The following is a 24,219-nucleotide window of genomic DNA, read 5'->3' on the forward strand; positions in this document are numbered from 1 at the left end:
TTTTTCCTTCTCAGATGTTTAGAAATGGGGGTTATGACCTAGGAAAATAAAAGAAATTAGTAATCCATGAATTCAACAAAGGTTGTCTGAGGGCTGCCTCCGTGTTGAAAAAGTCGCCCTGGACCCCCTCACTCTAGGAATGGTGGCAGCCACTTTGTTATTCAGTTCCAAGGATGCAGGAAAGGTGTAAATTTTTTTTTTTTTTTTTTTTCTTTTGGTGAGACAGGGTCTTACTCTGTTGCCCAGGTTGAAGTGACATAGTATGATCTCTGCTCACTAATTTTTGCAGTTTTTGTAGAGATGGGGTCTTCCTATGTTGTCCAGGCTGATCTCGAACTCCTGGGCTCAAGGGATCCTCCTACCTCAGCCTCCCAAAATGCTGGGATTACACATGTGAGCTACCCTGCCTGGCTCCTAATTCATATGTTAATCTCTTGCTTGGGCTCCCCCAGGAGGTGGTGAAATGACCCCAGCTCAGTGCATTTCACATGGCTGCTCCTGTGTCATGGGCTCAGGTGCATCTGCTGGCACAGCTGCTGGGTTACCAGAACGGACCCTTCCTCTGCCTCAGCTCCGAGCATAGTGATGACTTGTGACTCTCTTTCCCAATAGAACTTCAAATTTCTGAAGACAGGGGCAAGTGCTTGAGCATTTGTACTCATGGTTTTGTTTGATGAATGATAGCTGGAACAAAATACCTCTAGGCATGGAAAGGTTGCCATTTGTTGCAATGAACAGGCTTTCAACTCACGGAAATTCATTCCCTTGTTCACTTTCCCTCTGGCAGTGGCTATGGCTGGACTCTTACAAGCAACTGTCCCGTCTGTGCAGCCTACCTAGAAAAACCAGTGTCCCTGGAGTGTGGATGCACCGTCTGCCTCAAGTGCATCAATTCACTGCAGATGGAGCCCCATGGGCAGGAGCTATTTTGCTATTGCTGTTCCACGGTATCTCAGAAGAACAAAACCATGTCCAACCAGCAACTGAGGAGGTTGTTTTCTCACATGAAGGAACTGAAGCCCAAACTGAAGAAGATTTCTACAGATAAATCCAAGGATGAGGAAGTACCACGGTAAGGAAAGCTGTGTACCCTGTTCCCTTCCCACGACCAGGCCAAAAAAATCACTTGTGTAATTGGCTTCCCATTCCTTATGGTGATTAGCTGCTGTCTGGCACCTAAAACTGACATGTTCCTCCAGCATCAGTTAGTCTCAGCCCTGATAATTTATAGAATCACCTGGTGATGGTGATCCCCGAGAAAAATTACTGATGTCCAGGTCATAGCCCAGACAAGGAATTTCTTAAAACTTACTGTGCTCCAATTACCTGGGGATCTTGTTAGAACGCAAATTCTGAACTGGGAGATCTCAGGATCAGTATCCTTTCATTGGGAACTTTGCTGAGTAGCAAAAACATAGAGCAACTGAATTTGAATTTCTTTCTAGCTGAGGTTCCCAGGACTCTGACATTAAGATTGCCCTGATAATTCTAACATGCAGTGAATGTTGGCACCTATTGCACCAAACAACCTCACCCAGGGTTGGGAAGAGTTTGGAATCAAGCACCTGCGGTGTTTGTTCCTGTGTGAGGTGAGTTGCAGACTCTGGTCTCCTCATCTGTGCCCCATGAGCTTCAACAGTGGCCCTGGCTCCACAAAATACTATCAGACTGCATAACTCTGGAGGGAAGGGACATTTAAATGAAGAGATCGCAGTCAGCCTGGGCAAAGAATTACACCTATAAATGATAGTGGGCTCCTATGATGTCCCGACATTGCTAGCTCCTGCACGGTATCTTCCCCAACACTCATGATCTCCACTCATCCACCTACCAACACCTGACCGTCTCTCTACTGAAATATGGAGGGCAGATTCACTCTGCCCACATCTTGTTTGGAGCCCCCTTCCTCCTTCCTTGTCCATTTCCACTCAACTCATTTCTTTCACTAACTTACCACTAAACAACAATCAATCCCCTGATGTCTTACTGTAATCTATAAAATCCACACTGGTGATCATATTCACTTTTTTTTCACTTGAAGGATAACATGTTCTGTAGATTATTTTTCACAATGTTCTGGACAATTTTCTCTTTTTTTTTTTTTTTTTGAGATGGAGTCTTGCTCTGTCACCCAGGCAGGAGTGCAGTGGCATGACTCATGCTCACTGTAACCTCTGCCTCCTGGGTTCAAGTGATTCTCCTGCCTCAGCCTCCTGAGTAGCTGGAATTACAGGCATCCATTGCCATGCTCAGCTAATTTTTGTATTTTTAGTAGACACAGGGTTTCACCAGGTTGACCAGGCTGGTCTGGAACTCCTGACCTCAGGTGATCCACCTGCCTCACCCTCAAAAAGTGCTGGGATTACAGGCGTAAGCCACCGCACGTGGTGGGGTTTTTTTTGTTTTTTGAGATGGAGTCTTGCTCTCCGCCTAGGCTGGAGGGCAGAAGCATGATCTCGGCTCACTGCAGCCTCCGCCTCCTGGGTTCAAGTAATTCTCCTGCCTCAGCCTCCCAGGTAGCTGAGACTACAGGCGCCCACACCACACCCAGCTAATTTTTGTATTTTTAGTAGAGATACAGTTTCACCATGTTGGCCAGGTTGGTCTTGAACTCCTGACCTCAAGTGACCCGTCTGCCTTGGCCTCCCAAAGTGCTGGAATTAGAGGCATGAGCCCCCACACACGGCCTGACAATTTTCTCTAGGCCAGATTATACTGCTCCCCTTCGTTTCTTCCTCCATGAACATTGGTGGCTTCACCTGTCAACCACATACCCAATACCTTAAATTATACACCTTTGTATTTGCTGCCCCTTTTCCCTACAATCACTGATGGTTAACAACTTTCAAATACCTTTCTCTTGGCTTTTAAATTTACCATTGTTTTGCTTAAGGCCTCACCTCCCATGTAGGATGGAAACCATTCTTCCATCTAGGCCCCCTTCCTCCCCTTGACCTTGGATACTCTTAATGCCCAGGACTGGTACCTCTGTCATCAGACCATCAGCTGCAGAGATAGCCCATCTGCTGTCAAAACTGTGCATAATTTGTTTACAAACACGGAAAATAAAAGCCTGAAATTATGCTCTAGGGACTATTTAAATTGGAGCAAAAAAATGTGGAAAGAGAAATATTTCATTTAATATTGATCACTTGCATTGTCTTATCATTTGTTCATGCATCAAGGTGGTAGAAAGAAGGTCATGATGTCTGCCTTCACAGACCCTCCACTCTAAATGAAGAAAAGTCCAATGAAGCAAACACATGACAGTAAAACAAAAATTTCTACTGTGAATAAGAGGTATCACCAGCCAGGCATGGCGGCTCACGCCTGTAATCCCAGCACCTTGGGAGGCTGAAGCCAGTGGGTCACCTGAGGTTGAGGGTTCCAGACCATCCTGGCCAACATGGTAAAACCCGTTCTCTACTAAAAACGCAAAAATTAGCCAGATCTGTGGCGCACGCCTGTAATCCCAGTTACTCAGGAGGCTGAGGTGGGATAATTGCTTGAACCCGGGAGGCAGAGGTTGCAGTGAGCTGAGATCATGCCACTGCACTCCAGCCTGGGTCACAGAGTGAAACTGTCTCCAAAAAAAAAAAAAAAAATGTATCAAGTATTTCCACCAAGCATACCTGTGAGAATTTGAACTAGTCAGGGAAGTTGCCTCATAAAAAGTTTTGAGTTCAGGATAAGCAGCAGAATTAAAGAAACTAAAGTCAAGAGATATTTGGGACTTTGAAGTAGATGGGAAACATGGGCTTGGCTTCTGTCCATTTGCTGAGCAGGTGACCTTTTTTTTTTTTCACAGACGATGTGACCTTGGATGGGATGCCCACACGGCCAACAACTTCCCCCTCATTTCTGACGACTCAGGAGCATCCGATCTGGGCGCATCAGACCGAATCGGCAAGACCTTGCTGAGAGATTCCGTTTGTCCGTGTGTGTCCTGGGCTCCCCTTGCTTCACCTGTGGCCGCCACTACTGGGAGGTAGACATGGGAACAGGCACAGAATGGTACCTTAGAGTCTGCAGAGAATCCATCCACTGAAAAGGGAAGATCCAACTGACCACACAGCGTGGATTCTGGACTGTGCATTTGAGGGCTGGTGGCCGCCTCTCTGCCAGCATGGTGCCCCCAACTCTCTCTTCGTAGACCACACAGTACACCAAGTGGGGAGTTGTCTGGCTATAGGCATGCAGAATGTTTCCTTTTTTTGATGCTCAGGGTGGATCCCACATCTATACTTTCAGGACAGTCTCTGCTGAGGAGCCCCTGAGCCCTTTTTTGGCTCCTTCAGTTACACCTAACAGTGATCAGGGTGTCCTATCTGCCCTGTGATGAACCCAGCCACCGCGATGCTTCAAGCCATCCTGAGGCCAAGTAAAACACTCGCTGCAAAGTAACAGGGTCAGAAAATTACTTAGTGGTGTACGAAGTTTCTGCTCATCTGCACTATGCGAAGTCATAAGAGAAAAATATGGGACATTTCATGATTACAATTAATGTAATTTGATTAGATTATAAATTGAGCCGAGTGTTATTGTCACCATCTCATTGAATCTTATGTTTTACGTCGTTTCCTCTATAAATATCCTATATTCTGGGATCCATTTCCAAATGCTTTCCTTTTTATTTCTGTAAGTTCAAATTAATGTATTATGGAAATTACGACTTAAACATTTGGAGATCACCTAATGGATGTGATTTACTAAATGATAAGAGTGCAACAGATTTTATTCCTAGTAAAAACGTGTGCGTGCGTGTATTTTAACAGAGAACTGGAGAAATGCCTACGTCCTATCCAGAACCGAAAAGAGACGTTGTCACCAACATATATCAGTGTAGGTGACATTTTCTTGGATGTGTGTTCATCTACATTACCGAGAATCCCCCACAGGGGGATGGACTGTTTTGTCTCAAGTGCTCTCCCGATAATAACCTGACCCTGATTGGCTAACTCTTCCTCTTCCCTTTTCCCATATGGGGTCCTCAGTACCATGCTCCCCCTACCCCCGCCAGCCACGCTGACACAGCCCTGGTCACTGCAGAGATGCATGGGGGAGGCCAATCCTGCTGTAATCCCAAGGCAGTTCCTCACAGGAAGGATCTGCTGAACCTAGTGCTTTTTCAAGCGCCTCCTTTGCATATTCTAAAGCAACTCAAAATGGATTAGAGACTTCAATGTAAGACCTGAGATCGTAAAACTACCAGAAGAAAACACAAGGCAAAAGCTTCCCGATGTTGGTCTGGGCAATGTTTTTGGATACAGCATCAAAAGCACAGACAATGAATACACAGACAAGTGGGGTTGCGTCCAACTAAAAAGCTTCTGCACGACAGAGGAAAACGACATTCAAGCAGCCTACAGATTAGGAGAAGGTATTTGCAAACCACACAACTCAAGAAGCGGCCATATCCAGAATATATACGGAACTCATGCAACACAGTAGTCAAAAACAAATCACCTGATTCAACATGGGCAAAGCACCTGAACAAACGTTTATCAGAAGACATATAAACGCCCAACAGGTGTAAGAAAAAGTGCTAAACAGCACTAATCATCAAGGAAATGCAAATCAAAAATCAAAACCTCAATGAAACATCACCTCATACCTGTTAGAATGGCTATTATCCAAAAGAAGATAACAAGTGTTGCGTCCAGAATTGGTGGGTTCTTGGTCTTAGTGACTTCAAGAATTAAGCCACGGACCCTTGCAGTAAAGTGTCACAGTTCCTAAATATGGTGAGTCTGGAGTTTGTTCTTTCAGATGTTCCCACAGTTTTTTCGTGCTACCGGATTCGTGGTCTCACTGTTTTCAAAACTAACGCTGGAGACCTTCCTTAAGAGCGTTACAGCTCATACAGGCAGCACTGACCCAAATACTGAACAGCAACAATATTCATTGCAAACAGACAAAGAACAAAACCACCACACCCCAAACAAAAAAAACCCACACAAGTTGCCACAGGGCAGTGCCGGCGGCCTGCTTTTATTCCCTTATCTGGCCCCACCCACATCTTGCTGATTGGTCCATCTTACAGAGAGCTGATTGGTCCATTTTACAGAAAGCTTATTGGTCCATTTCACAGAGAGTTGATTGGTCCATTTCACAGAGAGTTGATTGGACCATTTTGACAGGGTGCTGATTGGTGCGTTTACAATTCCTGAGCTAGACACGGAGTGCTGACTGGTGCATTTACAATCCCCTAGCTAGACATAAAAGTTCTCCAAATCCCCACTAGACTCAGGAGCCTAGCTAGTTGCACATAGTACGTTGCTTGCTGGGGCCGCTGGGCGCGGGCGGAGTTGCCTGCCACTGCCGCGCCATGCAGTCGCACTTCTCAGGCCCTGGGTGGTTGATGGGACCGGGGGCCGCGGAGCAGGGGGCGGCGCTCGTCGGGGAGGCTGGGGCCGCGCGGGAGCCCACGTTGGGGCATGGCGGGCTGCAGGTCTCGAGCCCTGCCCCGCGGGGAGGCAGTTGAGGCCTGGCGAGAACTCCAGCCCAGCACCGGCGGGCCGGCACTGCTGGGGGACCCGGCGCACCCTCTGCAGCTGCTGGCCTTGGTGCTAAGCCCCTCACGCCCAGGGCCGGCAGCGCCGGCAGGCTGCTTCGAGTGCAGGACCCCCCGAGCCCACGCCCACCCGGAACTCGCGCTGGCCCGCTAGAGCCGCGCAGCCCCGGTTCCCGCCCGCGCTTCTCCGTCCACACCTCCCCGCAAGCAGAGGGAGCCGGCTCTGGCCTCCGCCAGCCCAGAGACGGGCTCCCACAGTGCCATGGCAGGCTGAAGGGCTCCTAAAGCGCCGCCAGAGTGGACGCCGAGGCTGAGGAGGCGCCTAGAGCTAGGGCTGCTAGCATATTGTCACCTCTCATTATTGAGGATGTGGGGGAAAGGGAATGCTATACACTGTTAGTAAACATGTAAATTTGTGCAGCCGTTATGGAAAATAACGTCCATCCACAGGTGAATGGATGAGGGAAACGTGTCTACACAACGGAATGTTATTCAGCTGCAAAAAAGAAGGAAATCCTGTCATTTTCCACAGCCTAGATGAACCTGCTGTGCTAAGTGAGATAAGCAAGCACAGAAAGACTAATACTACATGATCTCGGCCTGGTGCGGTGGCTCACCCCTGTAATCCCAACACTTAGGGAGGCTGAGGCAGGTGGATCACCTGAGGTCAGGAGTTTGAGACAAGCATGGCCAATACGGTGAAACTGCATCTCTATTAAAAATACAAAAATAGATTGTGCTGGTGCACGCCTGTAGTTCCAGCTACTCGGGAGGCTGAGGCAGAATCGCTTGAACCCAGGAGGCAGAGGTTGCAGTGAGCCAAGATGGCACCACTGCACTCCAGCCTGGGAGACACAGCAAGACTCTATCTCAAGAAAAAAAATAAATACTGCACGATCTCACATGTGGAATCTAGAATAATCAAACTCATAGAAGCAGAGAGTAGAGTAAAATAGTGGTTGCCAGAGACTAAGGGTGGGAAAAAATGGGGTGTTATTTAATGGGTATAAAGTTTCAGTTATACAAGATGAGTAAGTTCCGATGATGTGAATGTACAGCGTGTAACAACACTCCATTGTATACCTGAAATTTCTTGAGAGTAGATCTTAACATCCTTAACCACCCCACCTCCAAAAAAGAAAGAAAGCGGTAACAATATAAGATGATGGGTGTGTTAGTTTGCCGTGATCATTTCACAATGTGTGTTAAACATCTGGTTGCCCACTTGAAATATATACAATGTTTACTTTTCAAGCATACTCAGATAAAGCTGGGGGAAAACAGCCTTTCTGGGGCCATTGTTTGCAGACCCCTGAGTTAGGGCATGCTGTGATGGCTGGATCAGTTTCACTTCAGCGTGGTAAGAGGCACGTGACAAAAACTGGCATGAAAGGGGCTGTTGGAACCAAGGGGCAGGAGAGGACTGACCTATAGGATCAGCCAGAAGACAGATGGGCATTCCAGGAAGAGAGTAAATTCCGGAGGAAATAAAGGATTTTCGTTTTAAGGGGTTGGGAGGCAAGAGAGAAGGCTGAGAGGGTTTGTGTGTCTGAAATGGGGTCTCTAGGTGAGAAAACGTGTGAGACAAAGTGCAAGGCTGGAAACGCGTGCACGTGTGCAGGAGGCGGGGATCTACCGCACCCAGTGTGCACATTTGCACGTACGGTGGGGGCGTCTGCGGCTGTGGGTAGAGAGAAAATTCTGGAGCATACATCTGAGAGAGGTGGTGTGGGTGGGAGTGGGAGGGTGTGTAAGAAAGAGCGTGGGTTGTGACAGGTGAGGGGCTCATGTGTGCAACTGTGCGTCCTGCGAGAGTGAGGAGGTCTCAGACGGAGGAACTGCGTTCCGTGGTCAGGGTTCAGTCCCCGCGCAAGAGCCTGGGGAGTCAACGAGAAAGACCCGCACACAGGGCGGGCCCAGCGACCTTGGGCGCCGTCTGCTGATTTACAGACGCCACTACCTGAGAAAGGCCCCTTCAGTCCTCTCATTGCCCAGCTGCGGACCCTAAACGGAGCCACAACCGTCCTGCCAACCCACGACAGCAGAAAAGCCCTGTGGAAGGGCATGTGTTCACTTCTGCTCCTCTGGGCAAAGATGCCCAGGTCAGAAACACCCACCCGAGCCTCCCACCACCCAGAGACAGCCCCACCTGCACAGCTCAGAGCAGGACCACTGACCTTCTGGCTCTCCAGTCATATTTGCTATTGAAGACCAGAATAAAGTATATTTATCAGGATTGAATGAATAAATTCATTCTCCTTACATGTCGGTTCCTATTGAGAAATATGGTGGCTAGAATTTATTTCCTCCGGAAAGAGGAATAAATGTGGAGCCCCTGGGTTTGGTGCTATTTGTTACGCATTTCTCTGATGTTGTAAGAAAAGAGAGAGAGATTCAGAAGAAATATCACATTTCGGCCCTGAACTTATGTAGCTTGCTGCCGTCCTAGGTGATTTACTTAGATTGGCTTCTGCATTTTGACAAATGAGGAAATTGGGAGAGTTAAAGCCTCTGGTTTTAAAGCCTGCTGCCGGGTCAAGTAGAGCTGTGACTTCTTTGTTTGTTTTTTTAGAGAGTCTCGCTGTGTCACCCAGGCTGGAGTGCAATGGCACAATCTCAGCTAACTGCAACTTCCACCTCCTGGTCTCAAGCGAATTCTCCTGCTTCAGCCTCCCAAGACCTGGATCTACAGGTGTCTGCCACCACGCCTGGCTAAGTTTTTTGCATTTTTAGTAGAGGGGGAGTTTCACTGTGTTGGCCAGGCTGGTCTCAAACTCCTGACCTCAAATAACCCACCCACCTCAGCCTTCCAAAGTGCTGGGATCACAGGTGTGAGCCACCATGCCCGGCCCAGAACTATGACATTTTATTTTTGTTTTTATCTGTTTCTTTGAAAATAAATGGAGTGAAGGTGCAGAGACATGAAATAAATTATTTAAACACATTATTATTATTATTATTATTATTATTGAGTCAGAATTTCGCTCTTGTTGCCCAGGCTGGAGTGCAATGGCACAATCTCAACTCACTGCAACCTCCACCTCGTGGGTTCAAGTTATTCTCTTGCCTCCCCCTCCCCCTCCCAAGTAGCTGGGATTACAGGCATGCGCCACCCCGTCGGGCTTTTTTTTTTTTTTTTAGTTAAGATGGGTTTCTCCATGTTGGTCAGGCTGCTCTCAAACGCCCGACCTCAGGTGATCCGCCCACCTCGGCCTCCCAGAGTCCTGGGATTACAGGTGTGAGCCATCGTGCCCTGCCTTAAACACATTATTAAATCAGTAAAATGAAGGGCCTGACAAATAAATGACCACTGAGCTAGGATGTAGAAGACCAAGGCCTGGAAGAAGGGGGTCTGCCTCTTCTGTCTCTGGTGAGCTAGAACCTTCCCTGCAGGCACATCCTACTCTGTCCTGCAGGCTGGCTCTCCATGCCCTCGGGGGCCTTAGTCCAAACATCTGGACAAAGGCGCTATGAAAGGACCTCTAACAAAGTGTTTTCACCATGTTCACTTAAAGAGTTGCATGTTTTTCTATTTTTCCTAATGAGAACACAGGACTTGAGAACTAATCATGTGTCTTTGCTTTGATTTGAAATGATCAGAATAATCTGAAAAAAAGAGAGAACTATTGCCCAGGAAATGAGAGAGAACTGAACTCAATCACTTAAATATATAATCAAATTCCTTCCCCAGCCCTCCCCTATATGTGCTGGTTTTTTCATTCTCACTCTTCAAACTGATCACCTATAAATCATCTAAAACCACAATGAAATGCTTTTGAAAACTTTTTAAAAAGAAGTGCATCTCATTTTATGTAAGTTGTGATATAAGAAAAAGAGTAAGATTATAAAAATATCTTTTACTTTTGATGTGGTGACTTGCAAAGGTTAAAAAAAAAAAAATAGGACTTTGAATGGTCAACTCATTGTCTGGGAAGACGTTTTGGATTTATTTACCAAGCTTCTAAACATGAATCTTCCTAATCATGGAGAAAAAGTCCTTTCAAAGCAGTCGTTGTAGGCCAGGTGCTGTGGCTCAGGCCTGTAATCCCAACACTTCGGGAGGCTGAGACGGGTGGATCACCTGAGGTCAGGAGTTTGAGACCAACATGGTCAACATGATGAAACGCCATCTCTATTAAAAATACAAAAATAGATTGTGGTGATACACGCCTGTAGTCCCAACTACTCGGGAGGCTGAGGCAGGAGAATCGCTTGAGCCTGGGAGGTGGAGGTTGCAGTGATCGTGCCACTGCACTCCAGCTTGGGTGACAAAGTGAGACTCCATCTCAAAAGAAAAATAAAAAAGTATGGTCTAGTGATGGTGATTTTAAACTGATTAGGTTTAATTAATTTCCTTGATCTAAATATGAAGTGTTTTTACTTTGTGAGCAAAAGGCTTTTGAAATTAGTTCATGAAAGTGAGTCCAGTGTTATTTCATTTTTACTTCTCAGCCTTCTACAAAAGGCAAATATAAAAGAGCAAAGCCCAAAGAATGGAGTTATTAATGCTGCAAGTAGAGTCTGAAGCCAGTTCCATGCCAGGCATGGTGTGTGCACTGAGAGACAGGGATCCTCTGCTCCAGGAGCCGAAGGCACATGCTGTTTTGCTTACTACTGAACTTTACTACACATTTAAAGAATAATCAATACCAATCCTACTCAAACTCTTCCAAAAAACTAAAGAGGAGGGAACACTTCCAAACTCACTCTACAAGGCCACCATTACCCTGATACCCAAACCAGACAAGGACACAACAACAAAAAAGAAAACTACAGGCCGATATTCCCGATGAACATAGAGCCAAAATCCTCAACAAAATACTAGCAAATTGAATCTAACAGCACATCAAAAAGACCATTCACAGGCCAGGCACAGTGGCTCACGCCTGTAATCCCAGCACTTTGGGAGGCCGAGGCAGGCAGATCACAAGGTCAGGAGATCAAGACCATCCTGGCTAACACAGTGAAACCCCGTCCCTACCAAAAAAAACCAAAAAATTAGCCGGGTGTGGCGGCAGGCTGAGGCGGGAGAATGGCCTGAACCCAGGAGGCGGAGCTTGCAGTGAGTTGAGATCATGCCACTGCACTCCAGCCTGGGCAACAGAGCGAGACTCCATCTCAAAAAAAAAAAAAAAAAAGACCATTCACCATGATTGTTGACGGTTGATGCAAGACCTCGGATCTTGTCTTCTTAGTTTAAAAGAATTTAAACAAGAGACACACAGCAAAGGAGATGCAACATAGAGTAATTTATTGCAAAAGAAAAAGATTCTCTTGGACTGGGCGTGGTGGCTCATGCCTGTAATCCCAGCACTTTGGGAGGCCGAGGTGGGCAGATCACCTGAGGTCGGGAATTTGAGACCAGCCTGACCAACATGGAGAAACCCCATCTCTACTAAAAATACAAAATTAGCTGGGCATGGTGGCACATGTCTGTAATCCCAGCTACTCAGGAGGCTGAGGCAGGAGAATACTTGAACCCAGGAGGTGGAGGTCGTGGTGAGCCAAGACTGTGCCATTGCACTCCAGCCTGGGCAACAAGAGTGAAACTACATCTCAAATAATAATAATAATAATAATTTGAAAGTTTGGTGCAAAATAGATAGTACACCCTGAAAGAGTGAATTTTGTTGCTCATAAGGGCAAGACAGCAAAAACTGGCACTAGGAAGACTGCCTTTATGAGAGTCTTACAAGATTATTCATAAAGGATTGGAAAAGGTGTTGGTAGTAAGCATCTTCTGGGTGGTCCTCTGGCCCATGCACAGTAGTTGTACATGCTTGTTCATACATTGCATGTCTCATCTGCGTTTTAATCTCCACCCAGGGGTGGTTTTTTTTACTATTAGAATGAGCAAAGGGTCAGTTTGAGGACAGGTAAAATCAAACTGTGCATGCTCTCTAGAGGGGAAAGTCCCTACTGAAGATAGCTTTGCTTGAATGAGCTCAGTTACAATGCAAATACGGAGGCTTAATGTGTTGACTGTATAGTCACCACAGTTACTACATCCTGAGAACATGGTTACTTCTTTGACTACCTATCCTGCTTTATGATCAAGTGGGATTCATCCCAAGAATGCAAGGATGGTTCAACACATGCAGATCAATAAACATGATACATCACATAAACAGAAGCAAAAACAAAAACAATATGATTATTTCAATAAATGCTGGAAAATAATTTGGTAAAGTTTAGCATATTAAAAACCCTCATCAAAATGGATATAGAAATAATGTAGCTCAAAAAAAGAGTGGAGGCCATGTATAACAAACCCATAGCTAACATTGTACTGAATGAGGAAAAATGGAAGGCCTTTCCTCTAAGGACTGGAATAAGACAAGGATGCTCACTTTCACCACTATTATTCAACATAATACTAGAAGTCCTGGCCAGAGCAATTAGGCAAGAACAAGAAATAAAGGGCATCCAAATTTGAAAGGAAGAAGTCAAATAAGCCTTGTTCACAGGTGACATATCTTATACCTGAAAAAATCTAAAAACTCTACCAAAAAACTGTTAGAACTGATCAACAAATTTAGTGAAGTTGCAGAATACAAAATCAACATACAAAAATCAGTAGCATTTCTATTTTTTTTAAGACAAAGTCTCACTGTGTTGCCCAGGCTGGAGTGCAGTGGCACGAATATGGCTCACTGCAGCCTTGATCTCTTGGACCTAAGCAATCCTCTCACTTCAGCCTCCCAAGTAGCTGGGACCACAGGTGCACACCATCATACCTGGCTAGATTTTTAAAAAATTTTGTAGAGATAAGATGGGGTCTCACCATGTTGCCCAGGCTAGTACCAGTTCTATACACCAACAAAGAACATTCTGAAAAAGAAATCAAGAAAGAAAGCTCATTTACAGTAGCACCAAAATAAAAATAAAACACACAGGAATAAATTTACCAAGAAGTGAAAGAGCTCTACAAGGAAAACTATAAAACACTAATGAAAGAAATTAACAAGGACACAAAAAGTGGAAAGATATTACATGTTATGTTCATGGACTGCAAGGATTTTATTGTTAAAATTATAATACTACCCAAAGCAATTTATAGATTCAATGCAATGCCTATCAAAACCAATGACATTCTTCACAGAAAAATAAAAAACATATAAAATTTATGTGGAACCACAGAAGATTTCAAATAACCAAAGCAATCCTGAGCAAAAAGAACAAAACTGGATGTATCACACTATCAGACTTCAAAATATACCACACAGCTATAGTAAACAAAACAGCATGGTACTGGCATAAAAACAGACCACATAGATGAATAGTACAGAATAGGGAATCCTGATATAAATCCATGAATATGAATTTACAACTAATTTTTTTTTTTTTTTTTTTTTTTTTTGAGATGGAGTGTTCTTGCTCTGTCACCCAGGCTGGAGTGCAGTGGCACAATCTCAGCTCACTGAAACCTCCACCTCCCAAGTTCAAGCAATTCTCCTGCCTCAGCCTCTGGGACTACAGGCATGTGCCATCATGCCCGGCTAATTTTTGTATTTTTAGTAGAGATAGGGTTTCATCATGTCCTGACCTCAGGTGATCCACCCACCTCAGCCTCCCAAAGTGCTGGGATTACAGGCATGAGCCACTGCGCCCAGCCTTACAACTAACTCATCTTTGACAAAGGTTCCAAGAACATACACTGGGAAAAGGTCAGTCTTTTCACTAAATAGTGCTGGGGAAACTGGATAAGTATATGCAGAAGAATGAAACTAAACTATTTCTTGCCTCTCACCACACACAACAATCAAATCAAAATGGAATAAAGACTTAAAACTTTTTGGAGGCAGGATCTCACTCTGTCACCCAGGTTGGAGTGCAGGAGCATTATCCTGGCTCATTGCAGCCTCAACCTTCCCGGGATCCAGTGACCTTCCTGCCTGAGCCCCCCGAGTAGCTGGGACTGTACCACACACCACCATGCCCAGCTAATTTTTGTATTTTTTGTAGAGATGGGTTTTTGCCATGTTGCCTAGGCTGTTCTTGAACTCGTGAACTCAAGCAATCCTCCGCCTCGGCCTCCCAAAGTTCTGAGATTACAGACCTGCACCACCATGCCCAGCAAGACTTAAATCTAAGACCTGAAACTATGAAACTACTAGAAGAAAACATTTGGAAAATGTTCCAGGACATTGCTCTAGGGAAAGATTTTTTGTGTAGGACCTCAAAAGCACAGGCAACCAAAGCAAAAATAGACAGTTGGAATTTACATCAAGTGAAAATATAAGGGAAACAACGAAGTGAAGAGACTGATGCAGGGCAGGTGAACCCCAAAATTAGCCTGGGAAGGTTCTTGGCTTTGCCCAGGAAATAATTCAAGGGCGAGCTGGTGGTGTTAGGCAGCAACTTTCATTGAAGCAGCTGTGTACAGCAGCAACAGAGGTACTGCCCCCTGTTCAGCAGGGCCACCCCATAGGCAGTGTGCCCAGAGCAGCAGCTCAGGGGCAGTTCTGCAGTCCTATTTATACCTACTTTTAATTATATGCAAATTAAGAGGTGAATTATGCATAAATTTCTAGAAAAAGGGTAGTAACTTCCAGGTCGTTGAGTTGTTGCCATGGAAGGGGGCAGTAACTTCCAGATATTGCCATGGCAACGGTAAACTGACATGGCACAATGGTGGCCATGTCTTATGGAGAGGTGCTTTTGCCTCTTCCTGTTTTAGCTAGTCCTCAATCTGGTCTGATGTCTGAGCCCTGCCACTGGCATCAAGTCCCACCTCCTACTTCAAGACAACCCATTGGATAGGAGAAAATATTTGCAAACCATCTCAAAAGGGATTGATAACCAGAATATATAAGGAGCTCAAACAACTCAATAGCAAAAAAACCCAAATAATCCAATTTAAAAATAGGCAAATGATCTGAACAGATATTTCTCAAAAGCAGACATTAAAATGGCCAACATGGCTGGGTGTCAGTGGCTCATGCCTGTAATCCCAGCACACTGGGAGGCCAAGGTGGAAGAATCACTTGAGGCCAGCAGTTCAGGACAAGCTTGGACAACACAATGTAATTCTGTTTCTACAAAACATAAAAAATTACCTGGGCATGGTGGCATGTGCCTGTAGCCCCAACTACTCAGGAGGGTGAAGCAGGAGGCTTGCTTTATTCCAGGATAAAGAAGATGTGGCATATAAACACTCAGCCATACAAAATAATGACATCTTGTCATATGCAGCAACATGGATGGACCTGGAGACCATTACATGAAGAGAAACAAGCCGAGCACAGAAAGACAAATATCACATGTCCTTACTCATTTGTGGGAGCTAAATAAGCAGATCTCATGAAGATGGAGAGTGGATTGATGGTTACCAGAAGCCAGCAAAGGGAAGAAGGAAAGGGAGATACAAGGGGGAAAAAGAATATATATAACTGTATTTATTACCACCAATTTTCACTTAAAAATAGTAAAGATGGCCAGGCGCAGTGGCTCACACCTATAATCTCAGCATGCTGGGAGGCCAAGGTGGGAGGATTGCTTGAGCCCAGGAGTGCAAGGTTACAGTGGCCTATGATCAAGCCACTGCACCCCAGCCTGGGTGACAGAGTGAGATCCTGTTTCAAGAAAAAAAAAAAAAAAAAAAAAAAGGTAAAGCCAGGCACAGTGGCTCATGCCTGTAATCCTAGCACTTTGGGAGGCCGAGGCGGGCAGATCACCTGAGGTCAGGAGTTTGAGACCAGCCTGGCCAACATGGTGAAACCCCGTCTCTACTAAAAATACAAAAATTAGCCAGGTGTGATGTCAGGCACCTGTAGTCCCAGCTACTCCGGAGGCTGAGGCAGGAGAATCACTTGAGCCCGGGAGGCGGAGGTTGCATGAGCCAAGATGGCGCCATTGCACTCCAGGCTGGGTGACAGACCGAGACTCTGTCTCAAAAATAAAAAATAAAAAAAAGAAAAATAAATAAAGGTAAAGATGATAAATTATATGTGTATATTTTACCTCAATAAAAAGAGTGTTGTTAACTTCCACATTTTTGAATTTTCCCATTTTCCTTCTGCTACTCATCTCTAGTTTCGTGGCACTGGATATTCAATACAGACCCATTTTGGGCTCATTTGTGTAATACCTTGTTCAGATCTATTATAATTTCTCTTTCTCCACACACAGAAAAAGCCAATAATTTGTCATTCTGACCCTGATTTGACTTTCTCTGGGAAATCAAGTCCCTCTTCCTACAACATAAAAAGCAAAGGCTTGACAGAGCCCTGGCTTCACTTTCATCAATCTATAAAGTGTTTTCAATTGAGAGTTTTACTAATGAGGTCCATTTAGATCCAGCAAAGAGAAGAATCTGCTGACAGTCACATGGAACAGAGGCAACTAAAATAAAAGCCAATTCTTGGCCCAGTGATTATTGGGTACACCAGAGTATGTTATCCATGAATTCAACATACCTTTACTGGATGATTCTGCTTATTGAAAAAGTGCATGGGCCGGGCGCGGTGGCTCATGCCTGTAATCCCATCACTTTGGGAGGCCAAGGCAGGTGGATCACTTGAGGTCAGGAGTTCAAGACCAACCTGGCCAACATGGTGAAACCCCATCTCTACTAAAAATACAAAAATTACCCGGTGTAGTGGTGGGCACCTTTAATGTCAGCTTCTCCAAAGGCTGAGGCAGGAAAATCATTTGAACCCAGGAGGCAGAGGCTGCAATGAGCCAAGATCATGCCGCTGCACTCCAGCCTGGGTGACAGAATGAGACTCTGTCTCAAAAATAAATTTTAAAAAAAAGAGTGCATGGAATTTTTATTCAGAATGACTAATGCAAGTTATTAGTCATATTCTAGTATAATACTGGGCTTTAAATAAAAAATAAAAATTTCTGGGCTTCTAGACAAAAAAGCAGAAGTGACATGTAAGGGAAAGAAATTAGAATCTACCTTTTTGAGAGCAATACTTTGTACCTGAGGAAAATGGAGTACATATTTAAGAAAAGAAACTGTAAGCCATGAATGTTATATCCAGCAAAACTGACATTCAGGTAGAAAAGACCCTGACATGCCACGCTGTGATAGAAGACCTCAGGCGCTATTATTCCCATAATCTCTTCCGGAGAAATAACAAACTTCAGACAACAAAATGCCTAGAAAGACATCGATACAGGGCAGATCTTGAGTCCTAAATTTGCTACTTGTATAAATAAGACTAAATGAGGGTGATATGAGAGGGTGTGGGGCCCCTCCCAGTATCAGGTTCACAGGGTGCTAAGACCTGTTTGCTGCTCTTTGCTGAGTGTATGATCTGTCCACAGAGAGTGTCTATAAATGTCTTAGAGGAGCAAATTAATCCGGGCATTTACCTAGGCAGTCCTCAGGAGACTGGTGCCCTGGCTAGTGAAACAGGTACAGATGAAAGAGAAGGTCTGTAGGACTGCACAATGAAATGACAGAGTCCTGGCTGAGCATGGTGGCTCATGTCTATAATCCCAGCATTTTGATAGACTGAGGCAGGTGGATCACCTGAGGTCAGGAGTTCAAGAACAGCCTGGCCAACATGGTGAAACCCCACCTCTGCAAAAATACAAAAATTAGCTGGGCATGATGGCAGGTGCCTGTAATCCCAGCTACCTGGGAGGCTGAGGCAGGAGAATCACTTGAACCCAGAGATGCAGATTGCAGTGAGCCATGATGGCACTACTGCACTCCAGCCTGGGTGACAGAGTGAGACTCTGTCTCAAAAAAAAAAAAAAAAAAAAAAAAGAAAAGAAAAGAAAAGAAAAAGAAAAGAAAAATCAGAGTCCCATGTACCTGGGCCGTGTGAGAAGCCAGAGGTCTGATGACATGGAGCAGTTGGGGGGGGATAGTGGCGACCCTGTCCCTCTACCTGAACCATCAAAACCATCAATATGATCCAGCCAGGAGGCAGGCCTGCATATTAAATATAGACAGCATCCTGGAGCTCTTTTCTTTTTCTGCTAATAATCACTATTCTCTCTACCACCACCAGCACCAAACTTTGCCTGTGCCTTTCAATTAAAAAAAAAAAAAAATCAGAGGGTAGAGCAGCATGGCTGAATAGAAGCCAACACCATTTGGCCGGGCGGGGAGGCTCACGCCTGTAATCCCAGCACTTTGGGAGGCCAAGGCGGGCGGATCACGAGGTCAGGAGATTGAAACCATCCTGGCTAACACGGTGAAACCCCGTCTCTACTAAAAATACAAAAAAATTAGCTGGGTATGGTGGCGGGCACCTGTAGTCCCAGCTACTTGGGAGGCTGAGGCAGGAGAATGGCGTGAACCCAGGAGGCGGAGCTTGCAGTGAGCCCAGATCGCGCCACTGCACTCCAGCCTGGGTGACAGAGCAAGACTCTGTCTCAAAAAAAGAAAGAAAAGAAAAGGAAAGGAAAGAAAAGAAAACCTACATCATTTGATCATTTGACCCCTCACAGGAACACCAAATTTTAACAGCTAACAACACACAAAAAGAACCATCGCAAGAACCAAAAATCAGGTGAGCAATCACAGTACCCGGTTTTAACCTTGTATCTCTGAAAGAGATGTTGAAGAGGGCAGGAAAGACAGTCTTGAGTTGCTGACGCCACCCATCCCCCACCCCCCAGCAGCGGCCCCGTGGCATGGAGTATTGGTGTGCTTTGGAGAGGAAGAGCACAGTGATTGTGAGACTTCACATTGTCACAGCAGAAAGCAGAATCCAAGTGTACTTAGCTAACACTGGCTCACACAGGGAGTGCTTGGACTGGCACTCACCGGAATTGCCCATCCTGGCAGTTGGAGCCTGAGTTCTGGCAAGCCTTGCCACTGCGAGCTGGAGTGCTCTGGGGCCCTTAGCAGACTTGAGGGGCAGTTTAGGCCATCAGGACTGCAATTCACAGGCAAACCTGAGTGCCGAGCTGGGCTCACAACCAGTGGACTGTGGAGTCAGAGGCACACAACCTCCTGAGACATTAGCTGGGGCAGCTAAGGGAGTTCTTGGGCCACCCCCCACTCCCACCCCTGGCAGTGACCATGTGGCACAGACAGATCTGTGCACATGGGAGAGGGAGAGCTAGCAACTTGGGGACTTCACATTGAACTCAGTGCTGTCCCATCACAGCAGAGACCTGGCAGCATTCACCATCTGCTGACAAAGGAGCCCCTGGGCCCTGTATAACCAACAGCCATAGCCGGGTAATATGCTGCGGGCATCTACAGCCAACTCAGCTGGCCGAGTTCCTCGCCTCATGGGGGTCCAGTGTGCAATGGCTGCAAACAGCAGCTTCCTTGATGGTGCACGCAGCCTGTTTCTTGTATGGACTGCTCTAAGGGGCCTTGGAGACAGGCCCTTCAGATGGATGTTCATGTCTCTGACCTTGCACTACCCCAGTGTAGGCTCCAAACAGATAACGCGAGGTGCTTTTGGAAAGCCCCAGGGCACTGTGGCTGGGGTTCACATTGGCCAAGTTATCATGTCCATCCGCCTTGAACCCGGAGAACAAGGAGCATGTAGTTAAGGCCCTGCTCACAGCCAAGTTCAAGTTCCGTGGCCGCCAGAAGATCCACATCTCACAGAAGTGGGGCTTCACCAAGTTCAATGACGATGAATTTGAAGACATGGTGGCGGAGAAGCGGCTCATCTGAGATGTGTGTACATCTCACGAGTACATCTCCATTGTGGCCCTCTGGACAAGTAGTGGGCCCTGCACTCATGAGGGCTTCCACTGTGCTGCCCCTTCTTAACACTCACCACTAAATCCTACTTCCTGTCCACCGGTGGGCACTGGGCTCTGAGACATGCTGGCTTCAGGTGTGACCCAGCACATTCCCGGCTGTGGCGGCTACAGTGAAAGATGCCTTCTGTTCGAGAAAAGCAGGAGGAAGAGTAAAGGGGACCTGTCTTGCCCCTTAGGTACCAGCTCAGCCACAGTCGGGTGGAGCACCAAGCAGCCTCTTGGGGTCCCTGAGTACAGGCATAGGCTGTTGGTCAGCATTTGCAGACCTGCCCTGGGCCAAGGGGAGCCCACTGCCCTGAAGGATGAGTCACAGGCCTGATAGCATTCATCACAGGCTGCCTGAAGAGCCCTGGGGCTTTAAGTGAACATCAGCAGTGGCCTGGCAGAACTCCTTGTAGGCTGGTGGTAGTGGTGGCCACGAGGAGAGGTTCCTCTGACTGAGGAAAGGGGAGTGAAGAGTGGGAAGGACTTTGCCTTGCGGTTTGAGTGCCAGCTTAGCTGCAGTGGAATCGTACATCTATAGAATTCTATTGTATCTTAGTACATCTATAGAATGGTTTATGACTCCAATCCCTGGCTCCCAGACAGCATCTCTGGACCCACCCAGAGCCTAGGAAAACTCACTGCCCTGAAGGGAGCCACAATACCCTGGCTGGGTTTGCTATTTGCTGATTGTAGAGCCCCAGGCCCTTGAGTGAACTCAGGTGGTGGCCAGGTAGCATTTCTAGCAGACCTTAGGTGAGACCCAGTGCTGGGCTGCTTCAGGTCTGAACCAATGCAGTCCCGGTGGTGATGGCCACAGGGGTTCTTGTGTCGTTCCACCCCCAGCTCCAAGAGGCCTAGCTCGGAAAGAGAGGGAGAGACTCCGTTTGTTTGGAAGAAAGTAAGGGAAAAGAACAAGAACCTGTGCCTGGTAATGCAGAGAATTCTTCCGGATCTTATCCAGGACCACTAAAGCGGTACCTTTAGGAGTCCGCAAGAACCACAGTGTTATTGGGTTTGGGGTTCAAGTCCCTTTGAATACCTGGAAAGCCTTCCCAAGAATCACAGGCACAAACAAGCCCAGACTGTGAAGACTACAATAAATGCCTAACTCTTCACTGCTCAGACACTGATGAATATCTGTAAGCATCAACACCATGCAGGAAAACATGACCTCACCAAACTGAATAAGGCACCGGGGACCAACCCTGCAGAAACAGAAATAGGCAACCTTTCAGGTAGCCAATTTGAAAGAGCTGTATTGAGGAAACTCAAAGAAATTCAAGACAACACAGAGAAGGAATTCAGATTTTCCATCAGATGAATGTAACAAGGAGATAGAAATAATTAAAAAGAGTCAAGCAGAAATTCTAGAGTTGAAAATGAAATTGACATACTGAAGAATGCATCAGAGTCTTTTTTTTTTTTTTTTAATGCTCATTTATTCTCAAGTACTTGTGCAGGGCTGATTTCAGAGTTTAGGAATGCACCAGTCATGAAATAATGATCCCATCGTAGGGCTTAAAACGCTAGACCTCAGAAAAGATTACCATCTTTCCAAAGAATTGAGGAAAAATAATGAAAACCAGGTCGCAGAAAAGTTGTGATCAGAGAAAATAACACAAGAAAACACTGGAGCACACAGTATACAGTTGAAGGGAGAACCGTTTATCCTTCTAGAACCATTACTATTATCAATACGGACTAGAGATACTTTCCTGAAAGGTTAATTTGGTTAATAAGAAATGAAAGCCACTATTAGATGATGTGAGCCAAATTATCTACAAGAGAGAAAAAGAAAACTAACTATATGGAAAAAGCCTGAGGCAAGAGGTAATTAGCTGGTCTGCAAAAAGATCCAAGAAAAATGCCCTAATTTTAGACATGTTAGATATTGCACACTCAAAAAAGAAAAAGAAACATTTAGAAAACTATTTTAAATGTCTTTAATTGCTGAATGCCTCTTTGGCTAATATTTGGAAGATCATTATTTAGTCCTACAACCGACGCATTCTTCCACTTTCTCATCATTTTGTTTGCAAACCACTAAAAGTCTTATTTCCTCATCTCTTTGACACATTACCAAAGTGGACCCTATGCTGTAATCACACAGGATAATGTTGGAAAGTATGAATATCTAAATTATTTTTTAAAAGTATTATTTTTTTTCCTTGTGTTTTCAAATCATTTCTGACCATTTCTAAAGACATGGTCACAGCTGCCTGAAGCATGTCTTCTTCACCTATAGCATCACCTAGATCACTCCCAAGTGCTCCTGAACTGGTGGTTGGCCTTTCACATGGATGTGAACTCTGTCCTGATAGGTCCCCCTGCTGCTCCTGCTGCTGCTGCTGCTTTTGCTGCTGTTTTTCAAAGTAGGCTTCTCGTCTCTTCCAAGGCTCTTCTGAAGTAAGGTTTGTACCTGATGTCCGTGGAATATCTTGAGAGATATTTCTGGAACTTGCATACTTAGCTGAATAGCCCTGCGGAGATCTCCTTCCTCATCTTCCATGTCAGTTTCCTGGCGACTTAGTGCCACAGCCCTCTGCAAATCCTCCTCATCTTCATCTAACATTGCTGAGCCATCATTTGCTTCTAACACTCGTTCCAGGTCTGTTTTATGAACTCTTTGCTCTTTCAGTTGTGCTAATTCTTCTCCAATAGGTTTTGGTCGGTGCATCTGTTGGGCCCTGATCATCTGCAAGAGCTGGTCAGCTTCGCAATCTGGCAGGTCACCCTTAACAACAAACACAGAATAACCTTCCTGTTGTAATTGAGCCAAGAAAAGTGCAAGATATGTATCTGATACTAATTCTGGACCCGTCAAGAGAGAATTCAAGTTAAACCACTGTTTTCCTAATTTTCTAACTGTAAACCAGTGTTCCTTATAATTGCATATAAATGATCTTTCATTTATAGGATTAATCCTGAGCCTCTGATACTCTGGACTGTTGAACAGGATTAGTTCTAAACCCCAAACTTTCAAGGCATTGCTTATAACCTCAATACAGAAAAAACCACTGTCATCCACATTTCCAGAAGGCTGCTGTAAAAACGTGCAATAATCTTCACTAGTAACTCCTCCTTCTGCCATTCTCATCCTCTCCTCCTCATCCAGCTGATGTGCAACTGAGTATAATTCCACAGGGCTAAAATATTCTCCTTGCAATAAATTATTCAGGCAATGTTGAGCACAAAGTGAGCCTTCTTGTTTCTCGTGGAAGATGGACTCCATGTTTATTTGTCTGGAGCCAACGGCCCCCACGCCGAACCACCCCCTCCAGCTCCGCCCCCTGTCCCTGCATCAGAGTCTTAACAGCAGAATTGATCAAGCAGAAGGCCAGGCACGGTGGCTCACGCCTGTAATCCCAACATTTTGGGAGGCCGAGGCAGGTGGATAACTTGAGAATAACAGTTCGAGACCAGCCTGGCCAACATGACAAAACCCCGTCTTTACTAAAAATACAAAAACTTAGGCTGGGCACGGTGGCTCACGCCTGTAATCCCAGCACTTTGGGAGACCGAGGTGGTGGATCACTTGAGGTCCGGAGTTCGAGACCAGCCTAGCCAACATGGTAAAACCCCATCTATATTAAAAATATAAAAATTAGCCAGGCAAGGTGGTGTGCACCTGTTATCCCAGTTACTCAGGAGGCTGAGGCCAGAGAATCGCTTGAACCTGGGAGGTAAAGGCTGCAGTGAGCCGAGATCATACCACTGCACTCTGGCTCAGTAAACAAAGTGAGACTCTGTCCAAAAAAAAAAAAAAAAAAAAAAAAAGAGTTTGAGACCAGACTGGCCTACATGGTGAAACCCCACCTCTATTTAAATTACAAAAATTATCTAGGTATGGTGGGAGGTTGAGGCAGGAGGATAGCTTGAACCTGGGAGGTGGAGGTTGCAGTGAGCCGAGATGACACCACTGCACTCCAGCCCGGGCAACAGAGCCAGACTTTGTCTCAGAAAAACACTAAAAACCAAAAACTGAAACCAAAAACAAAAACCATCAAAAGACTATGAAAAGCAGT

General features: G+C 45.6%; 1 protein-coding gene, 1 non-coding gene and 1 pseudogene across 3 annotated transcripts; 2 read left to right on the forward strand and 1 right to left on the reverse strand.

The window, feature by feature from the left end:
- The first annotated feature begins 706 nt into the window (after positions 1-706).
- LOC112634968 lies at positions 707-4,404 on the forward strand (annotated as a pseudogene).
- A 15,281-nt stretch (positions 4,405-19,685) lies between these two features.
- LOC112635678 lies at positions 19,686-19,820 on the forward strand. Its single transcript, XR_003122013.1, has one exon. It is a non-coding gene; the product is annotated as a small nucleolar RNA SNORA70 (small nucleolar RNA).
- Positions 19,821-21,623: 1,803 nt separating this feature from the next.
- Positions 21,624-23,459, reverse strand: LOC112635516 (ataxin-3-like). 2 transcript variants are annotated; one of them, XM_025403710.1, is made up of 2 exons: positions 23,240-23,444; positions 21,624-22,560 (listed from the first exon to the last, which is right to left on the reverse strand). In XM_025403710.1, exons 1-2 carry the CDS (start codon positions 23,424-23,426, stop codon positions 22,487-22,489), a joined length of 261 nt encoding a protein of 86 aa, XP_025259495.1. In that variant the 5' UTR covers positions 23,427-23,444; the 3' UTR covers positions 21,624-22,486. The 2 variants fall into 2 exon arrangements, with proteins under 2 accessions (XP_025259495.1, XP_025259494.1); XM_025403709.1 differs by lacking the exon at positions 21,624-22,560 and adding an exon at positions 22,562-22,574 and having other exon boundaries at positions 23,041-23,459.
- Between the last annotated feature and the right edge of the window lie 760 nt (positions 23,460-24,219).

Source organism: Theropithecus gelada, chromosome 11, assembly GCF_003255815.1.
Source record: "Theropithecus gelada isolate Dixy chromosome 11, Tgel_1.0, whole genome shotgun sequence".
In the NCBI taxonomy this organism is placed as follows: Eukaryota; Metazoa; Chordata; class Mammalia; order Primates; family Cercopithecidae; genus Theropithecus; species Theropithecus gelada.

What these genes read in the sequence shown, in the direction of transcription:
- LOC112635516 (XM_025403709.1), bottom strand. Translation starts at nt 23,426, where the DNA reads ATGGAGTCCATCTTCCACGAGAAACAAGAAGGCTCACTTTGTGCTCAA.